General features: G+C 39.5%; 1 protein-coding gene across 8 annotated transcripts in view; it reads right to left on the bottom strand.

The window, feature by feature from the left end:
• Window positions 1-2561: 2561 nt before the first annotated feature.
• TRAPPC8 (trafficking protein particle complex subunit 8) overlaps window positions 2562-24200 on the bottom strand; it is a 61355-nt gene continuing 39716 nt past the window's right edge. For 7 of the 8 annotated variants that reach the window (XM_077352524.1, XM_077352523.1, XM_077352525.1 and 4 more), the window contains 13 exons: window positions 22613-22687; window positions 20919-21045; window positions 18648-18805; window positions 17323-17762; window positions 16175-16322; window positions 14256-14352; window positions 12439-12635; window positions 11264-11449; window positions 10077-10178; window positions 7085-7132; window positions 6193-6338; window positions 4796-4885; window positions 2562-3565 (listed from right to left, as the gene is read on the bottom strand). In XM_077352524.1, the coding sequence (XP_077208639.1) occupies window positions 3331-3565; window positions 4796-4885; window positions 6193-6338; window positions 7085-7132; window positions 10077-10178; window positions 11264-11449; window positions 12439-12635; window positions 14256-14352; window positions 16175-16322; window positions 17323-17762; window positions 18648-18805; window positions 20919-21045; window positions 22613-22687 (2049 nt within the window). In that variant the 3' untranslated portion in view covers window positions 2562-3330. The remainder of the gene's footprint in view (window positions 3566-4795; window positions 4886-6192; window positions 6339-7084; window positions 7133-10076; window positions 10179-11263; window positions 11450-12438; window positions 12636-14255; window positions 14353-16174; window positions 16323-17322; window positions 17763-18647; window positions 18806-20918; window positions 21046-22612; window positions 22688-24200) is intronic. The other variant, XM_077352528.1, reaches the window with a different exon arrangement.

Genomic DNA, 24200 nt, shown 5'->3' with positions numbered 1-24200 from the left:
CAGTAATATGCTGCATCTGGGCAACATAAATGAAATGAGAACATAGTAGTTAAAGTCTTCCAAGTACTACATAAGTCTCTTCCCATCTGTATTGTCACAAAAAGTCTGTGACATAGGTTAGGCTGAGAGAGAATAAATGGCCCAAGGTCACCTCGTAAATTTCATAGAAAAACAGACTATATATTGGACAGCACCAGACAACCCCTTGATTGCCCAAGAAACAACTAGTCTTTGTTTCATAACTATTTCAGTGTAAGTTGAATTTGTTATTTAGCATTTATTTTTAAAAACTAGCAACCTCATCTTTAGCCTCTGAATCACATAGGTGTATTTAGATTAGTCCCTGAATAAAAATAACTAACTGTACGTACTGTGAACCACCTCAAACTTGCATGCACTCACACACTAATATGACTATTAATATTAAATACATTTTAACTATAACTTTTAAACTTACCTGAGGACCTGTAAGCCTACAGATTTATCCTTCTCTATCCCTGCTGAACCTCAGCCAGCCACTTGGTATTTGAAATGGGAAACAAGGCTTGCAAATTAGTTTTATGGCACAAATCAAGTTTTCAGGAACTTTGGAACTCTAGATCCTTTTCATAGGACAAGACAGATGGCACTGGTAGCCTTTGTTGATCATTTGAATGTAATCAAGGGCTGTGCCTTTCTGTAGCTGTTATCAGATTTATCAGTCACCTTTGTTATAGTGAACTATGCCATCTTGCTGAGATGTCTGCAGACAGTAGTTACCAAGGATTGGGCTTTGAACAGGCCTAAATCGTTCTTTTAAGGATTAGATTCAGAGCCTTGCTGTTGATGACTACTTGCTACCTGTGTAGCCTATGCTATAGGATCCCAAGCCTGTGGAGAGATCATTTGTGGCTTTAGTGTCTAAATAGACTCTCTCTTTCTCTTTGTCCAGACTACCCGGCATGTTGTAGAACTCAGAAGGCAGTGCTTGACCACTGTAGTTAAACACCAAGAGTTAACAATTTGAAACTGAATACTGACAGCACAAAGTTGATATTGGTAGGGAAAACTGAAGTCTTTGGGGGGCATTTGTGCCCCCCACATTTGATATGGTTCAGCTAACCCTTGCAGATTTTGTTATGAGTTACACCAGACCCTGCATTGTTGTTGAGAAACAAGTTAATTCAGTGACCAAAATTGCTTTCTTTCATCTCAATTTAAGCTCAGGCTTCCTCTCTCTATCCCTTACCTGATCGATTTATATTACCTTAAACTGAAAAGGCTGCACCAATCCCTTAGACCGCTTATGCACTGGGAACTTCACTGCCCCAGATCTTGTGAAGGAGCAAAAATCAGGGGCAGATGAGACACACTGGGCCAAATGCTCCCCCATGTGGGTGCAGGAAGAGGTGGGGCAACCTGCCACAACTAAAATTCCAGCCTGCAGCCTGGCATGAAACCTTCATTGCATAAATGGTCTAAGAGAGTAAAAATAATAAGACTAAGGCTGATAGTACAAAATAAAATATGCATTTTATTAATCAAAACCCCCAAAATTCTACATGTGTTTTGCCAACAGGTTTTATCAGGGGAATCTATTGATCTTGCAGTGATTCCACACAAAAAATAGGATATTACACTTATTCTGCATTCATTACATTGGTTATGGGTTCAATTTAAAGTATTGGTTCTCACCTGCAAAGCCCTTAGTGGTCTAGGTTGCACATATATCTGTAGGACTGTCTCTCACAGTTTGATTCATGGCAGCACCTTTGTTCATATGAGAAAGGCCTTTTAAAAATGCCGCCTTGCAAACAGGTAGCATCAACAGCTTCTCATAGGAGAACTTTCTTTGTCAGAGCACCCGGCCTTGGGGAATCGCCTACCTGAAGAAATCATCAGTGTCCCAAATATGAAGCACTGTTGGAGTATGCTATTCTTAACTTTAGAAACAACAGTTTATGTAAATCATGTTGTAATGTTTTATTGTACCAGACTCTCCTTATTGCATCACAAAGGAATTTCAAAGGACGATAAGAGGACTGCTGAATTGTTACTCATAATGCAGCTCAAAACAATGCATCCAGTTGGAATTAATCCAGACCTAGGTTTTCTGTCTCATTGCCAGTACTGATTTCTCCATGCCTACTACCCTTCTGCATATCACAGCTAATCTAATCAAGCCTGCTATTGTCATTTACCTGTTACTTGATATCCAAAATCACTCCACTTCCCAATAATTAAGATAGATGGACTCACATTTTAGTGCTATCTGAAGAAGTAAGTACTTACTCATGAAAGCTCATACCCTGCCCCCAAATTTTGTTAGTCTTTAAGGTACTACTGGACTCTTGCTCTTTTCTGTTTTTAATTGTGTAATCCATCTTGAGTGTCAGTGCAATGGTGGACTATAAATGAAATAAATTATAATGCAAAGCACTATATGTTGTAATTCATTCATCCAATGACCTTGAAAGATAGAATGACAGTAGTGCTACATACACCAGCAGTATCACAACCCACTATTAACAGGCTCCTACCTTAATTTCTTGCCCCTTTTAAAACATCATGAAAGAAACCAGTACAATAAATATGGTGCACAATTTATTCTATTTACAGCACATGTTATAAATATAATACATTTTTGAAAAGCTTAATTAATGAGCACTTTTTTAAACAGATCAACTGAATTGTTTTAGTTACATAATAAAGTGAATAAGTTTAAATGACAAACATTTCATAGTTGTGAAATAGTGCATTTTATACTGAGATGAAGATATTCACTGGTTTCAAAATTATTTGAAAATATTGAGTTGGAATTATGTGCAAGTTATAAGAACCAGCTATCAGAACATGGAAAAAAACCCAACTTAATTTTTTAAATTAAAAAAACAAAACAAAAAACTGGATAGGCTTCATATTTTATATCCTAGTGGACTTCACAGAAACAATGGAATTACCAAGATGGCTTTAGAGCAAAAATGCCAACAAAGGTCTTTGTCCTAAAGTTGCCTAATACAGCCACAAATATTAACACATGCTGTACTGTTTCAACAGCAGTAAAGCTGCATTTTGATGGTTGATGGTATACAAGGATTTCCCAATTCGGTTATGAAGAGCCAAAGTTGTAGTATTTCTGTTTAACATATGAAATACTTGAAAAAGGGTATCAACTTTAAATTCAACGTACCCGGCATTATGAAACAGAAGTAGACAAGCAGTCTTAGAACGTTGGTATTTTATCTACATCTTTTACACAAGTCAGATATCATGGTTTGCAAAGTTCAAAAAAATGCAGTAAATAACAGAATTTTCTTCTTTTTTTGGTTTTTGGGATAATCCTGCAGCAACTCAAATGCTGTTAATGATAATCAGTGCTGGCATTGAGTTCTGTTGACTTGTTTCAAACAAAGTAACTTGGTCCGAAAGCTTGGCAAATACTCGTGGGGTTCCAAGGTTATAAACTCCTGTATGAACAAAACATGCTTTTAACTGCAGACTAGAGACCTCCAGGCTTTTCAGCTGAAGTTTGTATTGGGTTTGCCCAAGCCAGGTAAATGAGCCATGTATTTCAAGTGTTTCTGGACTGAAAAACAGAGGGGAAAAGTCATATGCTTATGCCTCAGAACATTAGTACAAGCAAGGGATCCAGCCAAGTGACTGTGCCCCAAGAACTTCATGCAACCATACTTGCGCACGCACACACACACACACACACACACACACACACACACACAACTACATTAAATATTTAACCTATTAACTACAACCTTTTACATGAGTAGAGTACCTCTAAGAATGCAGGTTTATCTTTCCCTATCCCTGCTGTACCTAAGCCAGCCACTGAATATTTGGAATGGGAGAAAAGGCTTGAAAATAAGATTTACGGCCCAAAGCAGGGTGCAAGCTTTCAAGTTCTCCAGAACTATTTAGTAGATTAGATACCAAAAGATAATTTTTTTGTGATGTCAAAAGTACTCATCAAGTTGAACTCTAGAACCTCTTTCTGCTATGGGAACCAAGCCCTATGAAGGGACCAAGCCCTATGAAGATAGGTTGAAGGACTTGGGAATATTCAGCCTGGAGAAAAGGAGGTTGTGAGGGGATAGCTCTCTTTAAGTATTTGAAAGGTTGTCACTTAGAGGAGGGCAGGATGCTGTTTCCGTTGGCTGCACAGGAAAGGACGCACAGTAATGGGTTTAAACTACAATGATATAGGCTAGATATCAGGAAAAAAATTTTCACAGTCAGAGTAGTTCAGCAGTGGAATAGGCTGCCTAAGGAGGTGGTGAGCTCCCCCTCACTGGCAGTCTTCAAGCAAAGGTTGGATACACACTTTTCTTGGGTGCTTTAGGATGCTTAGGGCTGATCCTGTGTTGAGCAGGGGGTTGGACTAGGTGGCCTGTGTGGCCCCTTCCAACTCTATGATTCTATGATTCTATAACCACCTGTCAACCACAACCCTCATGGAGCAACAGCTTGGCACAATTTTCTGAAACATATGGCAGGCACTGCATTGGGGAATGGTACGTAGAAGAGCCACAGGGAACATGCCAAAGAGGCACATGTGGCTCCCCATTTCCATGAGTTCAGAAAAAGGAAGAGGAACTTCTCACTGATGCTATGCTCTTGCCACACTAAAACAAGCAGCTGGCAGTGGCAAGTGGACCAGCAAATTTCTGGACACTTGTTAATACACAGGGAGAGACTGTGTTGCAAGAAATGTTAGGTTCAAGGCCAGTTACGTCTTAAGGACCAACAAGAATTCCAAAGTATAAGCTTTCAGGAGTCCTTTGTTAAACTAAAACTTTGTTACCTTGTTGTTTTATGTCGCAAATCTATGATCACATCGACATCAGCCTGAGAACAATTTGAAAGTAGAAGAATGACTGGGACTACACAAAGGCTGCAAAAGAAAAACGGGGTTAGTAACTCTGGAATACTTCAACTGACTCAGCAGCAGAGTAAATATTCACCTTTTTATTTTACACGCATATATATAAGAAAGTAAAATGATTTATATCCAATACATTACAAACTTTGTTCCAGCATTTAGTAAACAGATGCCAGTTTTCATATTAACAGGTTATAATTCTGCATTGACCTTTAAGGCCATTCCTGCTTCTGGGCCCCACATATGTGAAGGACCTTTACCCTCCGATTCCCTCCCCGCACACCGGGTTCTTTGGGTGAAAATTTGTTGGTGATCCCCGGCCCACGAGAGATATGACTGGCCTCGACCTGGGCCAGCGCCTTTTTGGTCCTGGCCCCCACCTGGTGAAATGAACTTCCGGGAGAGCTAAGGGCCCTGTTGGAGCTTTCCCAGTTCTGCGGGACCTGCAAGACGGAGCTCTTCCACCAGGTCTTTGGGCAAGGCCATGGCGATTAGACCCAGCCTCTAGTGCCCAAACAGGAAGAAGAAGAGTTGGTTCTTATATGCCGCTTTTCTCTACCCGAAGGAGTTTCAAAACGGCATACAATCCTCCTTCCCTTTCCTCTCCCCACAACAGACACCCTGATATTACAGCTCAGTCAGAACAGCTTTATCAGTACTGTGGCGAGCCCAAGGTCACCCCGCTGGTTGCATGCGGGGAGGGGGTGCAGAATCAAACCCAGCTCGCCAGATTAGAAATCCGGACTCCTAACCACTACACCAAGCTGGCTAGAACATCTGTTACTCCTTGATTACCATTTGTTGTCATGTATCCCCTGAGGCAGGGTTTTTTGGGGAAATTGTGAAGTAGAGAAGGAGGGAGGTTATTTTTGCTGTTAGGGAGGGATAATTATTTTATTGGGGTTTTATTGAGAGGTTTTAAAAAGGTAACCCGCCACGAGACAGCTTAGCTGGGAGTGGTGGGCTATGAATCAAATACATTAAATAAGCAAATAAGCAAATAAGCAAATAAGCAAAGAAATAAATAAATAAATAAATAAATAATATTCTTCCTTAGAATTTATATATACTCATGATTTGTTGCATACTTTATATAAACTTTAATTATGTACACGTTGTAAGAATCACATCTTCCTGAAAACGTCTGGCATAGTTGCAGTTATTATGTAGCGTAACATTTTGTGGTTGCATTTAAAAAAATTAAAACCCCATGGTTTGGATCTAACTTCAAATTTTGCTGCTGGTTTTATGTGCAGGCCCAGCTAGACAGGGGTATCAGAAATTTTATAAATAAAATTAAAACCCAAAGATATTCAGACCTTTTCTGATGAAATGAGTGATTATATGTTTCTGGATAATGAAGACTAGTCTTAATAAGGTTAGACAGGTGATCTGGAGATGGCCTTGCTGGTACTGATGAGGATTCTGGTCGAAAAAAGTTGAAGAGAACCATCTCTGGAGACTCCTGAAATATAAAAGTATTCAAGCAATTCCTTTAAGAACGACAAGAACTAATTATCATTCATATGAGAAAGAAAGTGTAGCATTTACCAGGATTTCATTTTCAATATTTCTGCAATCTTCTGAGACAGGATGTTACCTTCTGTTGGTTGCAGACAAGGTCTCACAACAGAGCAGCAACAGGAGAGGGACTTCCCCTTAGCTCCCAGAACAGGTATGGCTGTGCTGCTGCTTCATCATTATTAATAGTGTAATATATAACTGATATAATAACTGTTTGAAAGCTACGCACATTTTTATTTGAATAACTTATGCCTCCATAACTTATGCCTCTGTGTCAGCATAAATATGCTTTGTCTACATTGATTAACATTGCCTTATTCCCTTAGATAGCTCTGGTATCCCAAGTATGCCATCACTATGGCACTACACTCTGATCAGTTAATACTAATCCTGAATTTATGTGTCCAGCATTTGTCATCAAAGCAGGTAGAGGGGAAATGTTGGGAACCTGAGGTCTGTGATCTAGTTAGATCTGTGGTCTAGTTAGCTCCTGTATCTACTTGTAGCTTCTCAAACTTCTCAAACTTGCGGAACACATGGTCGAGAAGCATTGCTACCTGCTTCAGCAAAAGTGTCCAAATCTGACGTTTCCCCATAGTTTATGTCTTGTCTTAATAAAGATTACTTCACTCAAATTGAATAGGATATAATACTTCAGAAATAGACATTCCCCCTAGATTCCATTACCTGCTCCAAGTCTTCCCAGTCAGAATTCCCAAGTATTTTTTTAAAACCCTGTAAAAAAAAGTTTCAAGGTAAGTGACCATTGAAGAAAGATCTTGGGGGTCATGCAAAGTAGGGTTAATGAAAACATTAAATGAGTGTGCTATGCTAATGAAAGCAAAATGTGTGGAGGGTAGAGCAATCAATAAAATCTGTTACCGGGGGTATATCAGACAGAATGCAATTACTGGGCATTGGGGGGGGGGGGAGAATTAAAGGAAGAGCACTTATGTGCATCAAGCAGTACAGCAACAGTCCACATTCAAGGCTAAAAAAAGCTACAAGAAAATGCCTTGAAAGCTATCCAGGGATCAACCCTGACTTTTTGAAGTAATTTAGAATATGAGTGAAGCCCTTTTAGAGCAAGCAAAAAAAATATCTATTTGGTTGACAAGAACTAGAAAGGTAACTACAAAAAGTTATTTGCAGTATATTATTTTCATTCAGTTGTACAACTAGGAGGAAAAAACACAGGAAAGACTTTCATTATCTCAATATACATGTTGATTTGATGATGCTGATTATCCTCTCCACAACCAAACATTCCAGCCAAACCTTCTTGGCCTATTATGCACGGAGTGGAAGGTCCACATTCGGGGTGGAATGGTGGTGGCTAAAATCACCAATTATGCACGCCGCAGGCGGCAACCGGGCGCAGAGTCAACGTATGCCGCCAGAAAAGCTGTGTTAGCAGAATGCGGAAGGAAGTGGAGCTTCCCGGGCTACCAGGGCGCAACCAGAAGTGGCTCCGGATTGGCCACGTGCATAATCGGCTGCTCTGGGTTTTGCCGCCGTTGCAATCCGTCCCGTGCGTTTGCGAATTACTTTGCTTCTTCCTCCTCCGCGTTCTCCATACCGCCGTTTCAGCGGCTGTGCATAATAGGCCCTTCTGAAAAAATCTTAAGACAGTGCACAATGAATACAGTTCCACAGTGATAATTTAAAAAATACAATGCTGGAAGGCGGAGAGCTAGGTATTATAGTGCTCATCTGTTAGCCTCCACCATTCTCCGCTATGGTGCTCTACCTACAGAGGTTCCCTAGACTCAGAATCAGAGTATGGGCAAGGACTGTTGCACTCAGCCCTCTTCCTTGAGAGTTCAGCCTTAACACCAGACTCAGCATCTCCTCATTCTTTCCCAGCATGATATTGGAAGCCTTTTATTCTCTTTCCTTGGCCTGTACTCTATCCCCCTCTTGAGCCTGGGCCTTTAATCTGACCTGGGAAGGGTCCTTTCTCTTTTAAACTTGTTCCGGCACCTGTTATCATCTTTAATTAAGAGTTCTGGCCAGATTCCAAGGGATTTCTTGTTGTGATATAAATAGGCTACTGGCTCTTTGCTGCCAACTGAAGTTGTGAGGACCATCTCCTGGCAAGGGACCCAACAGCAAGGAATAGCCTTGGCAGAACTCCATCCCCAGCTCTCAACAAGAAGGCTCTTCTCCCACCAGACCATGTAAGTGCAGTGGGTCATGGGCTGTCTCAGGGGTAGAAGCCAAGTGAAGGGCACACCTAGACATCATCCCAAAAATTAAAACAGCCACTACAAAACAGACTATCTTAGAGAGTTCTGTCATCGAACAAGTGGCAAGGGGTTCACAGGGGTAAGAACTGGGGAACTGGAAAAAAGAAATATATTGGACAACGGCAGATATGAGGAAGCCCAATGAGGCTAGAGATAAAAAATCATAACCCTGGGATGAGCAAAGTTATCACCCCACACTACCAGATAACCTAGAGACATCATGTACATGTGTGATGACCATTGCATAGGCAGTTGAGGCTGAGACCATGGAACTGTTGCCATTTGCTGCAGTTCAGAGACACACAGAACTTGACCCTGCTGGTAGGCCCATTTCTACTTCCCCATCTGAAATCAAAACCAGGGGACAGAGTCCTAGGCTCAGGAGTGTGGACAGGAGCACATTCTTGAGATGCAGATTTGCATTTTTCCTTATCCTTTGATTTGGTCTTTGCCCTCTTAGTTGGTGGCCTCGAAGAAACCCTGACTTCGATCAGACTTGGATCCAGGAGGTGGTGTTGACCACATCAATTCCAAGTACATGGCAATGGACCATTTTTCCAGGGGTGACTTCAATGACAATTCCAAGACTTTGAGGGCTTTCTCCCACTACTTTCTCTCCTTGCTTCTTTAAGTTTTGACACCCTATCCCAGCAAGCTTTCAGGATAAAGCGTTGGTAGGCCTTACATGTGGGAATGTTGTACCCTTCACCCAAACAAAACAGACATGGGTCATGTTCATCAGTTTGAGTCATCTTTGCCTCACAATGGATGTATTTTCTTTAAAGGGCTTTCTGAGCTATTGTACAAACTCAGAAGCCAGAACAATCCCAGCAAACTAGGGAAACAAGTTCTCACCAATGTGAAAAAATGGAGATCCCAAAAGAGACAACCTTCTCCTTTGATGACAAAAGAGGGTGAGGGGACTACTGCACAGCAGCACGTAGTCCCTGAATAGGAACAAGTTTTACCTCCAAAACAATTATATCCCCATTTATTTGAATACTGCAATCCCCAATCATAATTTGAATGGCAACAGATAACAACACTTGGGCTGCAAGGTGAGAAATTTGTACTGTACCCATAGGTAGCATGGAATCTCACTATATCCCACCAGCACTCAAAATAATTGTTCCATTATGTTTTTCTTTTATCCATGGCAGACTGCATTTTTTATTAAATATATATTTTGGTTCATTGATCTAAAACATTTTGTATGAAAACATTAAATTTATTTAGATATGGAGAGAGTATATTATGTAGTTAATTTTATTTCAATACCTGGCTGTGCTATACCCATATGAAGTAAGAGTATTTTATCTGTTGGATTACATGTACAAAAGTTGAGATAAAATATTACAACTAAATGCCATCAATATTTTGAAAAGCAAATGTTTATTAAAAAGTAAAAAGCAAGAATTGTTCCATAATACCTGCTTTTGTGGGAAAGAAAATGCCTCCTTTCCTACTGTATGGAGTACGACATGATGCTGCCCTTCCAGTATCAGTTGCTTGTTATCTTCTATAACATAAGCCTGCATATGACAAGAATGAAATAAAAATCATGTGAGGCATAAGTTATAACTAAGAGCCAGGACAGTTAGAGTTACAGTCTACAATCAAGAAGAGCCAGATTCAATCATCACTCCACCATTAAGCCCACTGGGTGACCTTGAGCCAATCATATCCTCAAAACCTAATGTACTCATAGGTTGCAAGATGGATGAAGAATCCCAACAGTTCAAGAACAACATGATAGATCCAAGGATCTCCTTCTGTTCATATATGAACTTGGCAGGAATCCCTTGAATTCAACCCTCTGGGTTCGATTATGAAAATATTTAAGATGACCAAATTTCATTTTTTTTGAAGGTCAACTGTTCTAGAGAAAGACAGCCTTAAAATTCTTGCTTTCATCTGCATGTTATTAGCAAAAACCGAACTTCTCCAACCTTTTAAAGAAACTTATCCAGCACTATGAAACCATTCTAATTGTGTTTTATTTATAGACTGCCTCAAGAAAAGTTAGGCTATAACTTTCAGGTGAAAAAATTAAAACTAGTAAATTTAAATTAAAGTTATTACGGTTATTTTTAAGTCACATAGAGACAAGGTGCAGGGACCACTGGGGGCAAGGGTATATCTTATTGCCCATCCATTCCCAGCCCTGCAAAAACATCGTGGCTCCCTGTCATTAGGTTATGCTATTTATTGCAGGTGGATAGCGATGCAACAAGGGAATTAAATTTCTAACTGATCCACACAGTGTTCTTCCTAGCCCTCTGCAAAATTGTCCCTGCACAGACACAGCAAGATGCAAGGAGTAGCACTATGTGGGGATGCCAAGATTGGGAATTCATAGCCAATCTCTCCTCTCTCTCTCTAGCCATCTGCTTTGCTTTTATACAGGTGCTAGTTTCAACTTCCATTACTCCCAAGAGGCCTTTTCCACCCTTGACCTAAGAGGAAGAACCAAACGGCTAGCAGAATAGATACATACAATCCAATCTTTTATGTGGAAACATGTTACATACTTAGATGTATACTCTCCTTATTTAGGATTTACATAAACTTGTCGCAAACTCTTTACAAACTTCAGATGTAACATTCTCATACATACCTTCCAAAGTACAATGATATTCAAATCCACTTCACTACATTTCTGTATCAATCTGACAGCATTGTCAAGAGACTGCTGTGCAGTTCCTTGTGAAGTATGCATAATGTGCTGTGTCTGAGGCCTTTTAAATTCAGATGACAAGCTTCGGAAGAAGAAATCTGCGCATGGACTGGTGGAACTGATAATCTATAAAAAAGCAGTACGTTATACTTTGCCTTTTTGAAAACCTAGTAAGGTATTTGTAATATGGAAAAAAACTGCAATTCTGAGCATTTCATGGATTCTATTCTCATTCTTTCATATGTCATCTTTTCACTCAAAAACCACTATTCAAAAGGCAAATTCCTTTTTTAAGTTACTGAATCAGAATCAAAAGGAGCAGGAAGAGACCACAGAGGATGATCCAGTCCAGCCACCACCCCTTCTCTTAGATGTAAAAACAGACTCCTAACAAGTGCTCATGCAATCAACCTCCTAAAGACTGAGCTTTAGTTTAATGGGGGAGGGGGAGGGGTTCAGACACAAACTGCGATTCATATGTGAATCCAGAGGCGGCATTCAGTCACGATGAATATACCTTGGCTTGGAATGAGCAACTTTCCTGCCACTCCTTCCTTCCATCATACATGGCATGCACACTGAGGGTTTCTTAGTTTGATATAAGGACTTTCTAAGTTGTGATACCCAGACCCAGCAAAATGGCAAACTGCTTCAGAATTTCCTGGCCTCAAACCTACATCCTACACCACAACTCAACTGCATTAAGAATTCCAGTTTTAAGCAAGAAATATACCATAATTTGTCATTTTGCCTCAGACATCCCAAAAATCTGTGTTTTATATCAAGCCAGGAAGTCTCCATACTACACCCATGTGTGAAGAAGGGGGAGGGGAGGAATCAGAAGGACTTTGGAGGCTAATTTCATTATGAATAGGGCCAGAATATTCTCATTTTCAGAATATGTCTACAGTGCAGAAAAGAGACCATTGTGTACTAATAAGAGTTTTAAGAAGTCCCCAAACATCAACTTAGTAAACAAATTATACAAGACACACCTGTTATTGGATTTTTAAAAAGAATTACTTGCACTACATAGATTTAGTAGGCATTTACCCCCCAGATCTTATTAAGGAACAAAAGCTCTTCTACACCACTGACAAAATGACAACTCATACCTGTTCATTTCCAAAAATGATATCTGCAAATGTATAATTATCTGAGAAGAGAAAAGAAAGTTTCAGTCCCTCAAAATGAAATCGATATTTAATTGTAGAAAAATTATTCCAAAAAGTCAAATGCATACCTAGTAAATCTTTGCACCTTACTGCTTTCAAGCACAGCTTTCCTTTCTCTCTGTTAGCCAGCTTAATATCTGATAGAAGAAATGATTAAATATCTGTTATAAGTATATACATGATTCCTACTACTAATCCAGTGACTTGGAGCCCCCTTCATTCTTGGAAACTCTAACTGAATCAATGCAGAAAATGAAATGTACAATATTTCTTTATAAGTATTTGATACTGATTAATAAATACAATACACAAGGTCTCAGGAATGGATGGAGCAAGGAGCTAGAGTGCCCTGTTTTGCCACAGCAATGAGATGTGGTCTTAAAATTTCTGCGGTTCCTATGGATCTTCAATGGCAAATTATTTAGCAAAAATATGTTAAGGTTACTGTGGACACTACAGTGACTTGGGAGCAAAGGATTCAGTAAAGTGTCTGTTTGACCATTTATGCACTGAGCACTTCACTGCCCTGGCTCTCGTGCAGGAGCACAAATCGTGGGCAGATGAGGTGCACTGGGCCAAATGCTCCCCTGTGTGGGTGCAGGAAGAGGTGGGGCAACCTGCCATGACTAAAACTCCAGTCTGCAGCCCAGCATGAAACCTCCAGTGCATAAACGGTCTTAGTGCTGCAACTGTAGAGGAAGTTATAATTCATATCAACATTGCACTAGAAAGTTCATTCATTTTTGAGGACTCTTATGTAATTAAACTACTGGTCCTTCTTTAGAGGCTAGACCGTTTATGCCCTTCCTACAGCTAAAAGACTCATATTACAGCATTGGAGAGATAATCAATGGATTAAGGATATTACATCTTTATCAACATTTGAATGCATGGTATATAGAGAACAAATGTGTTTGGGCTTATTTTAAAATATTTGGAAACCTTTTATAGAAATGTGTAGATCTTCTACCACTGTTGTTGTATTTGTGTTTTTATTTTATATATATAAATTCCTTTTTTATTAATTGTTGAACTTTGAAGCTTTCCCTTTTTTGTGTTTGAAAGGAAGAAATAATTTTAAAACTACAAAGTAATATGATGCAACTTTGTTCCCATTGGGTCTAATGAATTAGAACGGGGATCTACCAAGTTCTTTGAGCCTGTGGACACTTTTGGAGTTTTGAAAATGGGTGGTGGGTCCAACCACAGAGCAGCTGCCACAGAATGAGGAATCCATCACAATAGGTAGGGGTCACACACTAACAAATAAATGCAGGGTATAAGAGGAGTACGTTTTTTAAAAATACACTGGGAAAGAAGAGTGAAGAGAGAATAAAATCAACAGTATGCTGACAGCTGCCACCAAAACATTATTTAACCTGTACAGCCAACCAGATCGCCACTAAGAAGCCCTGCTGGGTTGAGGCCCCACCCACTTTCTAAAAAAATACTTGGTGAGAGCTAAGAAAGGTATTGTTGGCACTATAGGTCCCAAGGGCACCCTTGTGCTAGAATAATTTACTGACACCCCCCTCAAAAAAAATTCAAGGAAGACAGATTTTTCACCCTGAACACAAAAAAAATGTACATTAAAAATACTGTCTGATATTTATTACAAACAAAGGACATTTTAATTTAAGAAACTAAACCACATATTCCCAGGGAACAAGATGCTCATGTACTTGCCTTTCTTTTGTTGTCATTCACATAAATGTATAAAATACATTTAAATAGATGTATCTGGAAAATTCACAAACCTTTGTCTTCAGAGAGATTTATGGATTCCTGAAGCTTCCAGTTTTTACTGTTACTAGATACTTGTACTATGTGAAATTCTTTTACACCAGCTTCACTCTAAGAAGAGAGAAAGATATAAGCAGCTGGCTTCAAGGATCAGGTTTTCACTATATAAGCTAGTCATTTCTTATGATAAAGAATACATGATAGTTTTTATTTCTGTCCTTTTAAAGAAGCTTAAAACAGCACAAAACAGTAAAAACAAGTAAGAAGTTATATTTTGCATGATGTTATGGTCTTGGTTTATTACATGTGCATTTGCTCAATACATAAATGCCTTGTTAGAAGTAGTAACTTTTGACCTGGGCTTTTTACAATCTGGAGCTCTTTTCTAGATCTCAGCAATCATTTGTCAGTTAACTAAAGTGGTCACTACCCATTTGAAATATTTTAACTTCCAGGCTTTTAAAAACTTTATTATCCAGCATGCTCAGTTAACTGGGATTGCCCAGAGGACACCCATCCTCATCAGCCACTATATCCCTGTATCTTCAGGCACAGGGACGCCCCAATCCTATCACTGTAGTTGGCCAGCTTGATACCTCTAGCTGTTGCTGGCCTTCTGCCAGCTGGCACTGCAATCCAATGTCATGCTCAGGTGTTCCTGCCTCAGCCTTTTAGTCCAAAGGTCACCCATAAAGTGTCCATGGCAAAGTAGGGCTTTGCATTTGGATCTCCCAGATCCTAGTCTGACCTTCTAACCACCACATTTTCTCTCAGCTTTTCCTCCTTGCCTCCCTCTCCCTGGAAAAAGTCTGGCCAAGTCACAAAACTAGAGTCACAGTATATCACTTAGGTGGCCACTACCAGGCCTGAACAAGTCATGCAAGCTGTGTGGAGGCTGGCACTGAGCAATATGTGAGAAATCAAGCTGTCCAGCAGCCATTGGCACACTTGGGTAAGTTGCATAAATTGAATGGTAGCATTCCTTTCTCAAGAGCAGGAAGGGGAGCAGGGACTGACTGGAAAGGGTCCTCCACACAGCCTTTAAATGGCAGAAACAAAGGTTTGGCGGTGGTTAATACTGTTGTGGTAACCTAGCAACCACTACAATAGGCATGAAGATCTCAGAGGGCAAAGGCAGAGGTACTTCATTTATTATTTTATTATTTATTTAATTTTTTTAATTTCATATTTTTCTGTAAACCAGGAGCTTTTCTCAGTTTTATAGAAAGATGTTTGGATTTAGTATATATAGATGGGCCATGTAGAGAAATCTATAATTCTGATGCATAATATGCGCTCACCACATGGTCTTGAAGAACAACAGTTGAGAGTTTCCTGGTGAAAAAAGTCTGAAGTTCTGCAGGGTCCTGATTAGGTTTGGGACCACTGTGCAGGGGAGCAGGGGCTTCAGCTTTCCTCTTGCATTGTTTTTCTGATCCAAAATGGCCCCATGGCAGAGCTACATGTGCACGCATTCAATACATGTCCACCCATCCTCCAATGGGGCACACTGTTGAACACTGAGATCCTCATCTGAATCATGTCCCTGTGGCACTTCAGAATTAAATTCCTATGAGGAGCTTGCAGATGACTCCTGGCTGTAAGTCCCTGTGGCAATCAAGTCAAGTGCTACAAATAATGCCCAATCTGGGCCTCAAATAACATTTATCTCACACATCATTGTAGCACAAGTAAAAGTTGAGCAGGCTGGGGCCAAGAATCATGCTGGAGCTTGTTTGTACTGAGATCTCTTCAAACAGAATTTCATTTTCCTTTAATACAAATTTAGCTTAAGTGACTTCAAAGTTAGCACTCTATATAATTCTAGAAATCATGCAGGCATTTGTTGTAATGACAAAAAACCCTGATTTAAAAACAAAACAAAACAACCCAAACCTACAAGTAATGTTACCCCAGTTCTGAGCAGACTTACAGTATTGATATTTTCCACATCCACAAACACTAGCATATTGTCACCTTCACCTTTTTCATTCTCAAGAGCATTACTTCGATATGCAGTAGCTCGAACTGTCAGCGATCGACTGGTACAAATAACTGCCGTGTGTCTCAATACTCTGTGACTAAAAAGAGTAAATAACTTCACTTTCCTTCATGTACAATTCAGCAGTAGTGTCATACAAATCACTGCATTTATAAAATAAAAAATAAAATATGTGGTCACTAACCATTAAGGATACCAATATTAAAATGAATTACTCCATTAACTCATGTACGTATTAGGCTTCCTCATACACTCCAAAGACAGGAAACAAATTATAAAGTATAAAAACAAAATACAATAAACTATAGCTGTTGTTCAAAATGCTTATAAAGAATGCATTTTTGTAAATATAGCTTCACCTTTAGACAAATAACAGCACTAGAAATAAGCAGCATTTCAATATGCCTAAATATTCTCACAAGGCACAAACCTAGGTCAACTCAATGTGAGGCGGGGCTTCAGGATCACTCACAGCTTGTGCCAGTTAACTCTATATGTTTGATACATTGTGTAGTTGCCAGCACACAGACTCTGACAAATATAAACTTAATAATGTGCAGTCATTTCCCTCACAATTGTGCATCAGTGCATACTCCTATTCAACAACTTCTACTGTATATCTGACCATTACAAATGTACAGAAAAAAACTTTCAGAGACAACCATCATCCTATCACATATGCCCAGTTCCATAATTTCTACAAGAGCAAGCCAGGATAATTTAGCCCAATGCCCTCTCCTCACTGAACCCCCTCCTCCCAGTAGTAAACACCCCCCTTTCATCACAAAGGTTTCCTCTTGCACATGCTCTTTCTTACTGATCTGTACAAATTTTGAGTCCAATAGCACCTTTAAGACCAACAAAGTTTGGACATTGTATCTGAGGAAGGGTGCTTGCACACAAAAGCTCATACCTTGAATAAAACTTTGTTGGTCTTAAAGGTGCTACTGGACTCAGACCAACATGGCTCTGAGCTTGAATCTGTTTACAGATCTGCTGATATTAACCCAGTTAATGTATTTTAAATGAAATGAACTCAAAACCTAAAAATACAAAAAAAAAAGCTTTAAGAGTCTTACCACATTTTTGAGTGTTTTTTAATACTTTCATAGTAAAATAAAAAATGTATTTCATGAACGCCTTCTTCATCTGGCCCACGTATCCACATGGGTAGCTGTACTGAAGCTCCAGGGAGGAGAACAGAGTCAGGAAGTGGGACATCTATCACTTCCGTCTGATTTCCTATTCCAGCCCCAAAGTCTACAGAAGAAGCTGAAGACATCAGTGAACATACAGAGGTAGAATGTTTCAAAACGGTCTTGTAAGCACTGCAGTGTTCTGATGTTGATGGACTTAATGGTGTTAAAATGGTACTGCTGCCACCAAAGGTAAAACATTCCGGTCGTTTAGATACAACTTTCAGTCTCGTCAGAGGGCATTTGCTTACGTTCATAAACTCTACATAAGTCTTTCGGATTTCTCCACAAAGGAGCCCAGTTGGAAAATTAATAAAGAATACCTGCATTGGAACAAAGAAATATTAATATGTTATAACTATCTATGAACACTGACAAAAGCAGTATTAATTTTGACCATATTTAGCAATAAAATAACTGAAATAAATATAGCTTTTAGCTTACTTGTACTTGCCATTTTTAATAACAAAATAGGTGAAAAATAGGTGCTCAGAAAAAATACTGGAAATTAGAATGACAGAACCCTCTTGGTTTTAGACATACTTTTCTGGCAATATTAGCAAAAATATATATTTTAGTAAGAGCCTCTTGTGGCGCAGAGTGGTAAGGCAGTGACATGCTGTCTGAAGCTCTGACCATGAGCCTGGGAGTTTGATCCCAGCAGCCGGCTTAAGGTTGACTCAGCCTTCCATCCTTCCGAGGTCAGTAAAATGAGTACCCAGCTTGCTGGGGGGTAAACGGTAATGACTGGGGAAGGCACTGGCAAACCACCCCGTATTGAGTCTGCCATGAAAACGCTAGAGGGCATCACCCCAAGGGTCAGACATGACCCAGTGCTTGCACAGGAGGTACCTTTACCTTTACCTATATATTTTAGTAATATATTTTGAGAGGAGGGAAGGTACATCTAATGCAAGTTTACAAACAAGGTGTCTTTCATTAATGCAGGAATTAAATCCTACTATTCTTAGCTCGTCTAATTCTCTAGCTCTGCCTAACTCCCTTTGCTATATTTTAAATATTGTATTATTTTTATGTTGTTAGGCACCGTGAACTGGCTGGGCCAAGAATGGCAGCCTATAAATCCAACTAATAAATAAATAAATTGGAATCCAGCAAATTTAGATTTAAACTAAGGCACCAGAGAAAATAACATATTTAAAAACAGCGGTTCCATCTTTAATACTATTGTTAATTATCAGTTTTACCTCTAGCAAAGGCATTTCCTCTGTAATTATAGGATCTAAACGTCGATCTGGTCCATATTTAATTGATGTTTTCTCTTCCTTTGTGTTATTTAGGCGAGGGCCCTGGATTTCCAAATCTTGTCGGCCTCGAACGGATGTTCCATTAGGAATATATTTTCCTGAAAACAAAACAAGCACATATAATCCTGAAGAACAATGAATAAACAACTTCTCTTATTTCCTTTCTTAAAGTTGCTATTAATATTATAAATAATGATAAAATGATGCCAACTTATGTAAAGTTTATGAAGTTATCTTGCTTCTGTAAAGTTTATGAAGTTATCTTGCTGCTATTTATAATGCCTGTCTACATTAGCGGAGGAAATATTCTCTGAACAAAAGGGCTAATGAGGAAATAGCCCTATTTGATAGACCTAAATACCTAAAAAGCTTGTGATATGTAATATGGAAATTAAGACTGAATCACATATCCTCATGTGAAATAGTTCGATATGATCTGGGGATGCTTTTATTTACTTACTTCTAGGCTAAAAGACTCAAGACAGGTTACAAACTAGATAAATCGAACTATATATAATTATTACACCATCACTAAAAACACTGAAATAAATATAACAATACTGCAAACAATGACCAAACTAAAACAGACAATGCTTTCTTAAGTAATTCCACTTTCCAAGTCCCAGAAGAATAGTAGCAAGAGGGCACCTGTGACATTATCCAGGAATTCATTCCAACAAAAAAAAGCCATCTCTGAATATATTCTAATGTATGTCACCTGCCTACAGAGGTGAAGCAAGGCGAGGCCATTTTCCCTCTGCAGGAAGGAACACAGAAGAGCTGCCCTTGGAGCAGGCAGTCGGTGATCAGAGGCATTGGCGTGCACTTTGAAGTACACAGGCTGGCCTCTTCCTTCCAGCAGGGTGGGGCAGGACAGAGCAGAGCCAGCATTGGAGCAGGTGGACACTGGCAGAGGAGGCATCAGCAACTGGCCTGCTGGCGGTGGTGAGAAGAGCTGGAGTATGGCTGCTCACATGTGTTTCCCCCCATTCTGCTGTGGGCAGTGTTGCAGAGCAAGACAAGCAGGCCTTCCTGAACAAAACGGCGAGGGGAAAGTGCTACGTCAGAGCCAGAGGAGGTTCCCAGCATTCTCCCCCACCAACCCCATCTGCACTAAGTGCATGAACAAGGCACACTCTCCATGGAGCTGAACACGGGAGTAGACACTGCTGCAGGAGAGCCCAAAAGCTACAAGGGAGAAGAGGGAAAGAAGTGAATGCTGCAGTAGAGGCCTTGGCAGTCCCAGCTGAGCCGGAAGAGGGAAGAAGGGGGAAAATGCCTGTGCTCCCCTCCTGCTGGAGCCCTTGCTCCCTCCCCAGTTTCAGATCTTCCATGCATACCCCCTCTCCAGCTTATGAGACCCCTGCTCTTCTGCTCCCAACTGCCTGGGCCAGATCCTGGAGCTAAGAGGAGGATTGCTTTCCTCCTCTCAGCTCGTCCTCTGCACTCCCTGTGGGATTCTCAGTCCTCCACTCAGTGCCTGGGCTTCCACCAGCTGCCATGCTCCTTGCTCACTCTCCCTCTTCAACTGGCCAATGAAGGGCGGCTCTACAGCCTTAACACAATTTGCGGTCAGTGTGTTGTGACAAAAACATTTGAGTGTTGCGGTAGGCACCTGCCATCCTAACGCTAAAGTGGGGGGAGGTGACAGTCTATGTGTACTGTCTGGAAACTCAGCAGTCAAAAAGTGGTGTTTGTGTGTGTGAGTGGGGGGGGGATGTTGCTTCTGTACTGCAGCAGCCAAAGACTATTTTCAATTGATGTTTTAAGACACCCCCAGTCAGGGTACCACGCTAGCATTTTCACCTGGATTAAACTGATGTTCTGCTAAGCTTTATGTTTTAGTTTCCGTATTATTCCTTTCTCCTTTCCTTCTTCTCCCCCTCACACACACATATGCAGAGTGAATCTATCCCCCCCCCACTTCCCTTCTCTCCTTCCTCTCATTCTCCCTTCCTCTTTCCTTCTTTTCTTTCAGCTGACCTGGCAGAAACTTCTCAAACACTTTGATGTTTCCATATAATTAATGACAATCTGATTCTTGCAATTTTTTTTTTTAGTTGTAATTTTTGTATTGTGTTGTAAGCTATGTTGAACCAAGAGGAAAGGTGGGATATAAATGTGGGATGTAATAAAAATAAAATAAATCCAGCAGTTTAGGTATCTGATCTTGCCCTTAGCAGTCCATGTTTCAATAAATATACCACTTACCTGCTTGCAATCCAACTGAAGAGTCCATTCCATCTAGGACTGTAGTGCCCTGAATAGTGCCAAGATTGTAAACGACTCCCAGAATGTGTAGCTCCCCTGTTTGATGGGGAAAGAGCTTTAGTCTTGCCTGTGGAGATACGTTAAATTTTGTTGTTGCTAGTATACAGATCACTTATTTTACATTTATGCGCCATTTTAGTCATACAATCTCAAACAGCTACATTTGCTGTTATTAATAGTTCATCCCTGAAATTACATCTATTTTGATAAATGTATGATTTCTACAGGGGTGCTTAAGAATTGGTGGCACTATTCAGCACACATGGTTGATTCAGAAACATTAAACCATATGCTTCTTTGCTATCTAAAATCAGGTCTCTTGGCTACATAAAGGGGAGTAACGATTAGTTTAACAGCAGTACAACATTTTTCTTCCTATTAGAAATCACAAGAAGAGCCTCCTAAAATTCAAAATTTGGAAACCATAATTGGTCTAAAGCAACGTAAGAATTTAAATGTTTTGAGGAAAATGTTAATTGCAATCATATATATCAAGAAATTATCAATGTTTGCAATGGCTTCAAATGATGATGTTAAAGAGTTAACTTTTATATTTTTGTTTTGTGATGAGCATAAAATATTTATTTTTATAAAAATGAAACAATACCCAAAGCTTATTTCAACTGTGGATAGTTTGTGAAACCCAGCATGAGCCCACAAATGTTCAATGGATCCTGGCTTGTCTCACCAATTTCTAATCACAGTGCTATAGATATTTTCCTCACCTCCACAGCACAGACCCGGCTGATCTCCCAGGCTGCTTCATGGTGGCCAACACAGAACAAAGCCATCGCACACTGCAAGCTACTAAGATAGCTAGTGTTCTACTGGTGGTGCTTTTCCCCCTCATTATAAATGGAAAGAGTGTGCTCAGTTACCAAGTCTTTCAGAGGGTGGAAGTAGAGAGAGGAGTCTATTGCCAGGCAAATTAAAAACTGAGGGCAGGGAAAGTAACCCACTGGAGAGTTGGAGTCAAATTCAGTGTCACTTTTGAGCTGCACTTGCCAGGAGACTTTGTAAGTGACTCAGGCACACAGTATTCACAGTAAGCAAGTCAGGAATAAGACAGGATGATGTTTGTTCATAATACAAAATCATTATAAAGACTAATTCATATCCTGGTTTCAGCTCCTGGTTCCATCATCCTTAACTGTAGTATTGTAGTGACCCACATTCAGACAGTTAACTAGGTTAGTTTACATTACATGGCTTTACATTAAGTCTGAACTGACTCATGGTGATAAAAGAATAAATTATAAACACTCAATTGAACAGAGTGAACCCCACCTCCGTTGCAAATGTACTATTTCCAACAAAGTACTAATAGTACTTTAGAAATATAACTTTCACAGTTTACATCTGGCTTATTATTATTATTATTATTATTATTATTATTATTATTATTATTATTATTTGATTTATTTGATTTATTTCCCGCCACTCCCTGGGTAAGCTCGTGGCAGGTAACAGTTGTCTTAAAAATCCCAATTAAAACCCCATTAAAAGACATTTAAAATCATAACATGGCGGCAGCCAATCACAATCTACTCACACCTGCCAAGGTTATAGAGAATGGGGGAGATGTATACTTCAATTATGTTATCAATATGCATACATTTCATCTTGCTACATACCATTTTTGTTTCTTCACTGTTAATCAAAAATTCTGATATTACTTCAGCTCCAATCACATCTTTTCCACAAGTTATCTAAAAAGAAAAAATAACCTGAAAAACATTTCCATTAAATACACCACTGTTTGTCAATACTAAGCTGCTGCAAATAGAACAAGGTTTGAATCCAGTGACACCTTTAAGGCCAACTAAGTTTTATTCAAGATAGATAAGCTTTTATGTGCAAGTGCACTTCTCCAGGTACAGTGAAACAGAATTTCTTCAACCGTTACATATAGAATGGGATCAGTTGCTAGGAAGAACTCTTTAAAGCCAAGATGCATAAGTAACTGAACGATTATAGCTGATATTGGATTAATGCAATTGCTAAGATATGAGAATGGCAATAATTTAGCAAACAAATACAAGGGGTTAACAAACAGATGCGAGAACAAAGTTTGGTTCCAGTGGCAACTCCAAGATCAACAAAGTTCAATTCAAGGTAGAAGCAAGAACAGAGAGACTTAGCATGTGTAGATACAAACTCCTTCAGCTACACTGAAACAGATTTCATCAAACATTGCATATAGATAGGGAGTTGCCATGAAGGGCTAATTAGAGTCAAGATGCATAAATAACTGAGCAATAAATACATCTAAGATTGGAATTATACATGTGGTAAAACATGTGAATAGTAGTAAATTGTCATTGGCATACAAATAAAGGAAACAATAAATTAGTGTACAGTATAATGATGTTAAACAGATTCAAGGATCAAACAAGAAAAACAAGCTTAGTTTATAAGGATACCAGTTGTGTGGGTTTAATTCTGAGGGGAGACACAATAAGGGAAACAAATGTCAAAATGCAGATGTGAGGGCTGAATGAGGTTGGCATATGTTGTGAGATAAGAAACCAATATCCCTTTGAAGTTTTGGAGATTCCACTGTTTTTCTATATTGCAATAATTTGCAACTCAATGATTTCCTTTCCAGCATGTTCCTGAAGAGAGTAATAAAACAGCTACTTTGAGGTCACTCATTTTAAGTTCTAGAAGACTGAAATGTTTTCCTACAGGTTTCTCAGTATTGCGATTCTTGGTATCAGATCCATGTCCATTTATCCTTTGGCAGTGGGTTTCACCTGTTTGCCCTATGCAGAGAATTAAAGGGTATTCTTGGCATTTAATGGCATATACAATGTTAAAAGATGAGCATGTTATTAAGCCTGAGATGAGGTAGCTGATATTGTTAAATCTAGTGAAGTTGACATCTGGGTTTACTGAAAATTCTGGTACCAGTGTTCTTGTTCACACTGTAAACTGGATTATTGTGGGTAAGGAGTTGTTTGAGGCTAGGGGTCTGCCCGTGTAACCCAATACTTGTGAAAAAGAACTGTCATTATCATGTAGAGGTTTTAAGTCACTGATGATGCGCTGGACTGTTTTGAGTTGAGTGCTGTATGTCACCACTAGTGGTGCTCTGTTATTATCTCTTTTGGATCTGTCTTCAATAGTTTTTCTTTGGGTACCATTCTGGTTTTGTTAATCTATTTCCAGACTTCATCAGATAGGTACTTCAGTTCCAAAAAGGTTTGTTATAGATTCCTC

The sequence above is a fragment of the Paroedura picta genome, chromosome 9, assembly GCF_049243985.1.
Source record: "Paroedura picta isolate Pp20150507F chromosome 9, Ppicta_v3.0, whole genome shotgun sequence".
NCBI lineage: Eukaryota > Metazoa > Chordata > Lepidosauria > Squamata > Gekkonidae > Paroedura > Paroedura picta.
Note: the sequence above shows the minus strand (reverse complement) of the source record. Positions and strands in the feature narration are given on the sequence as shown.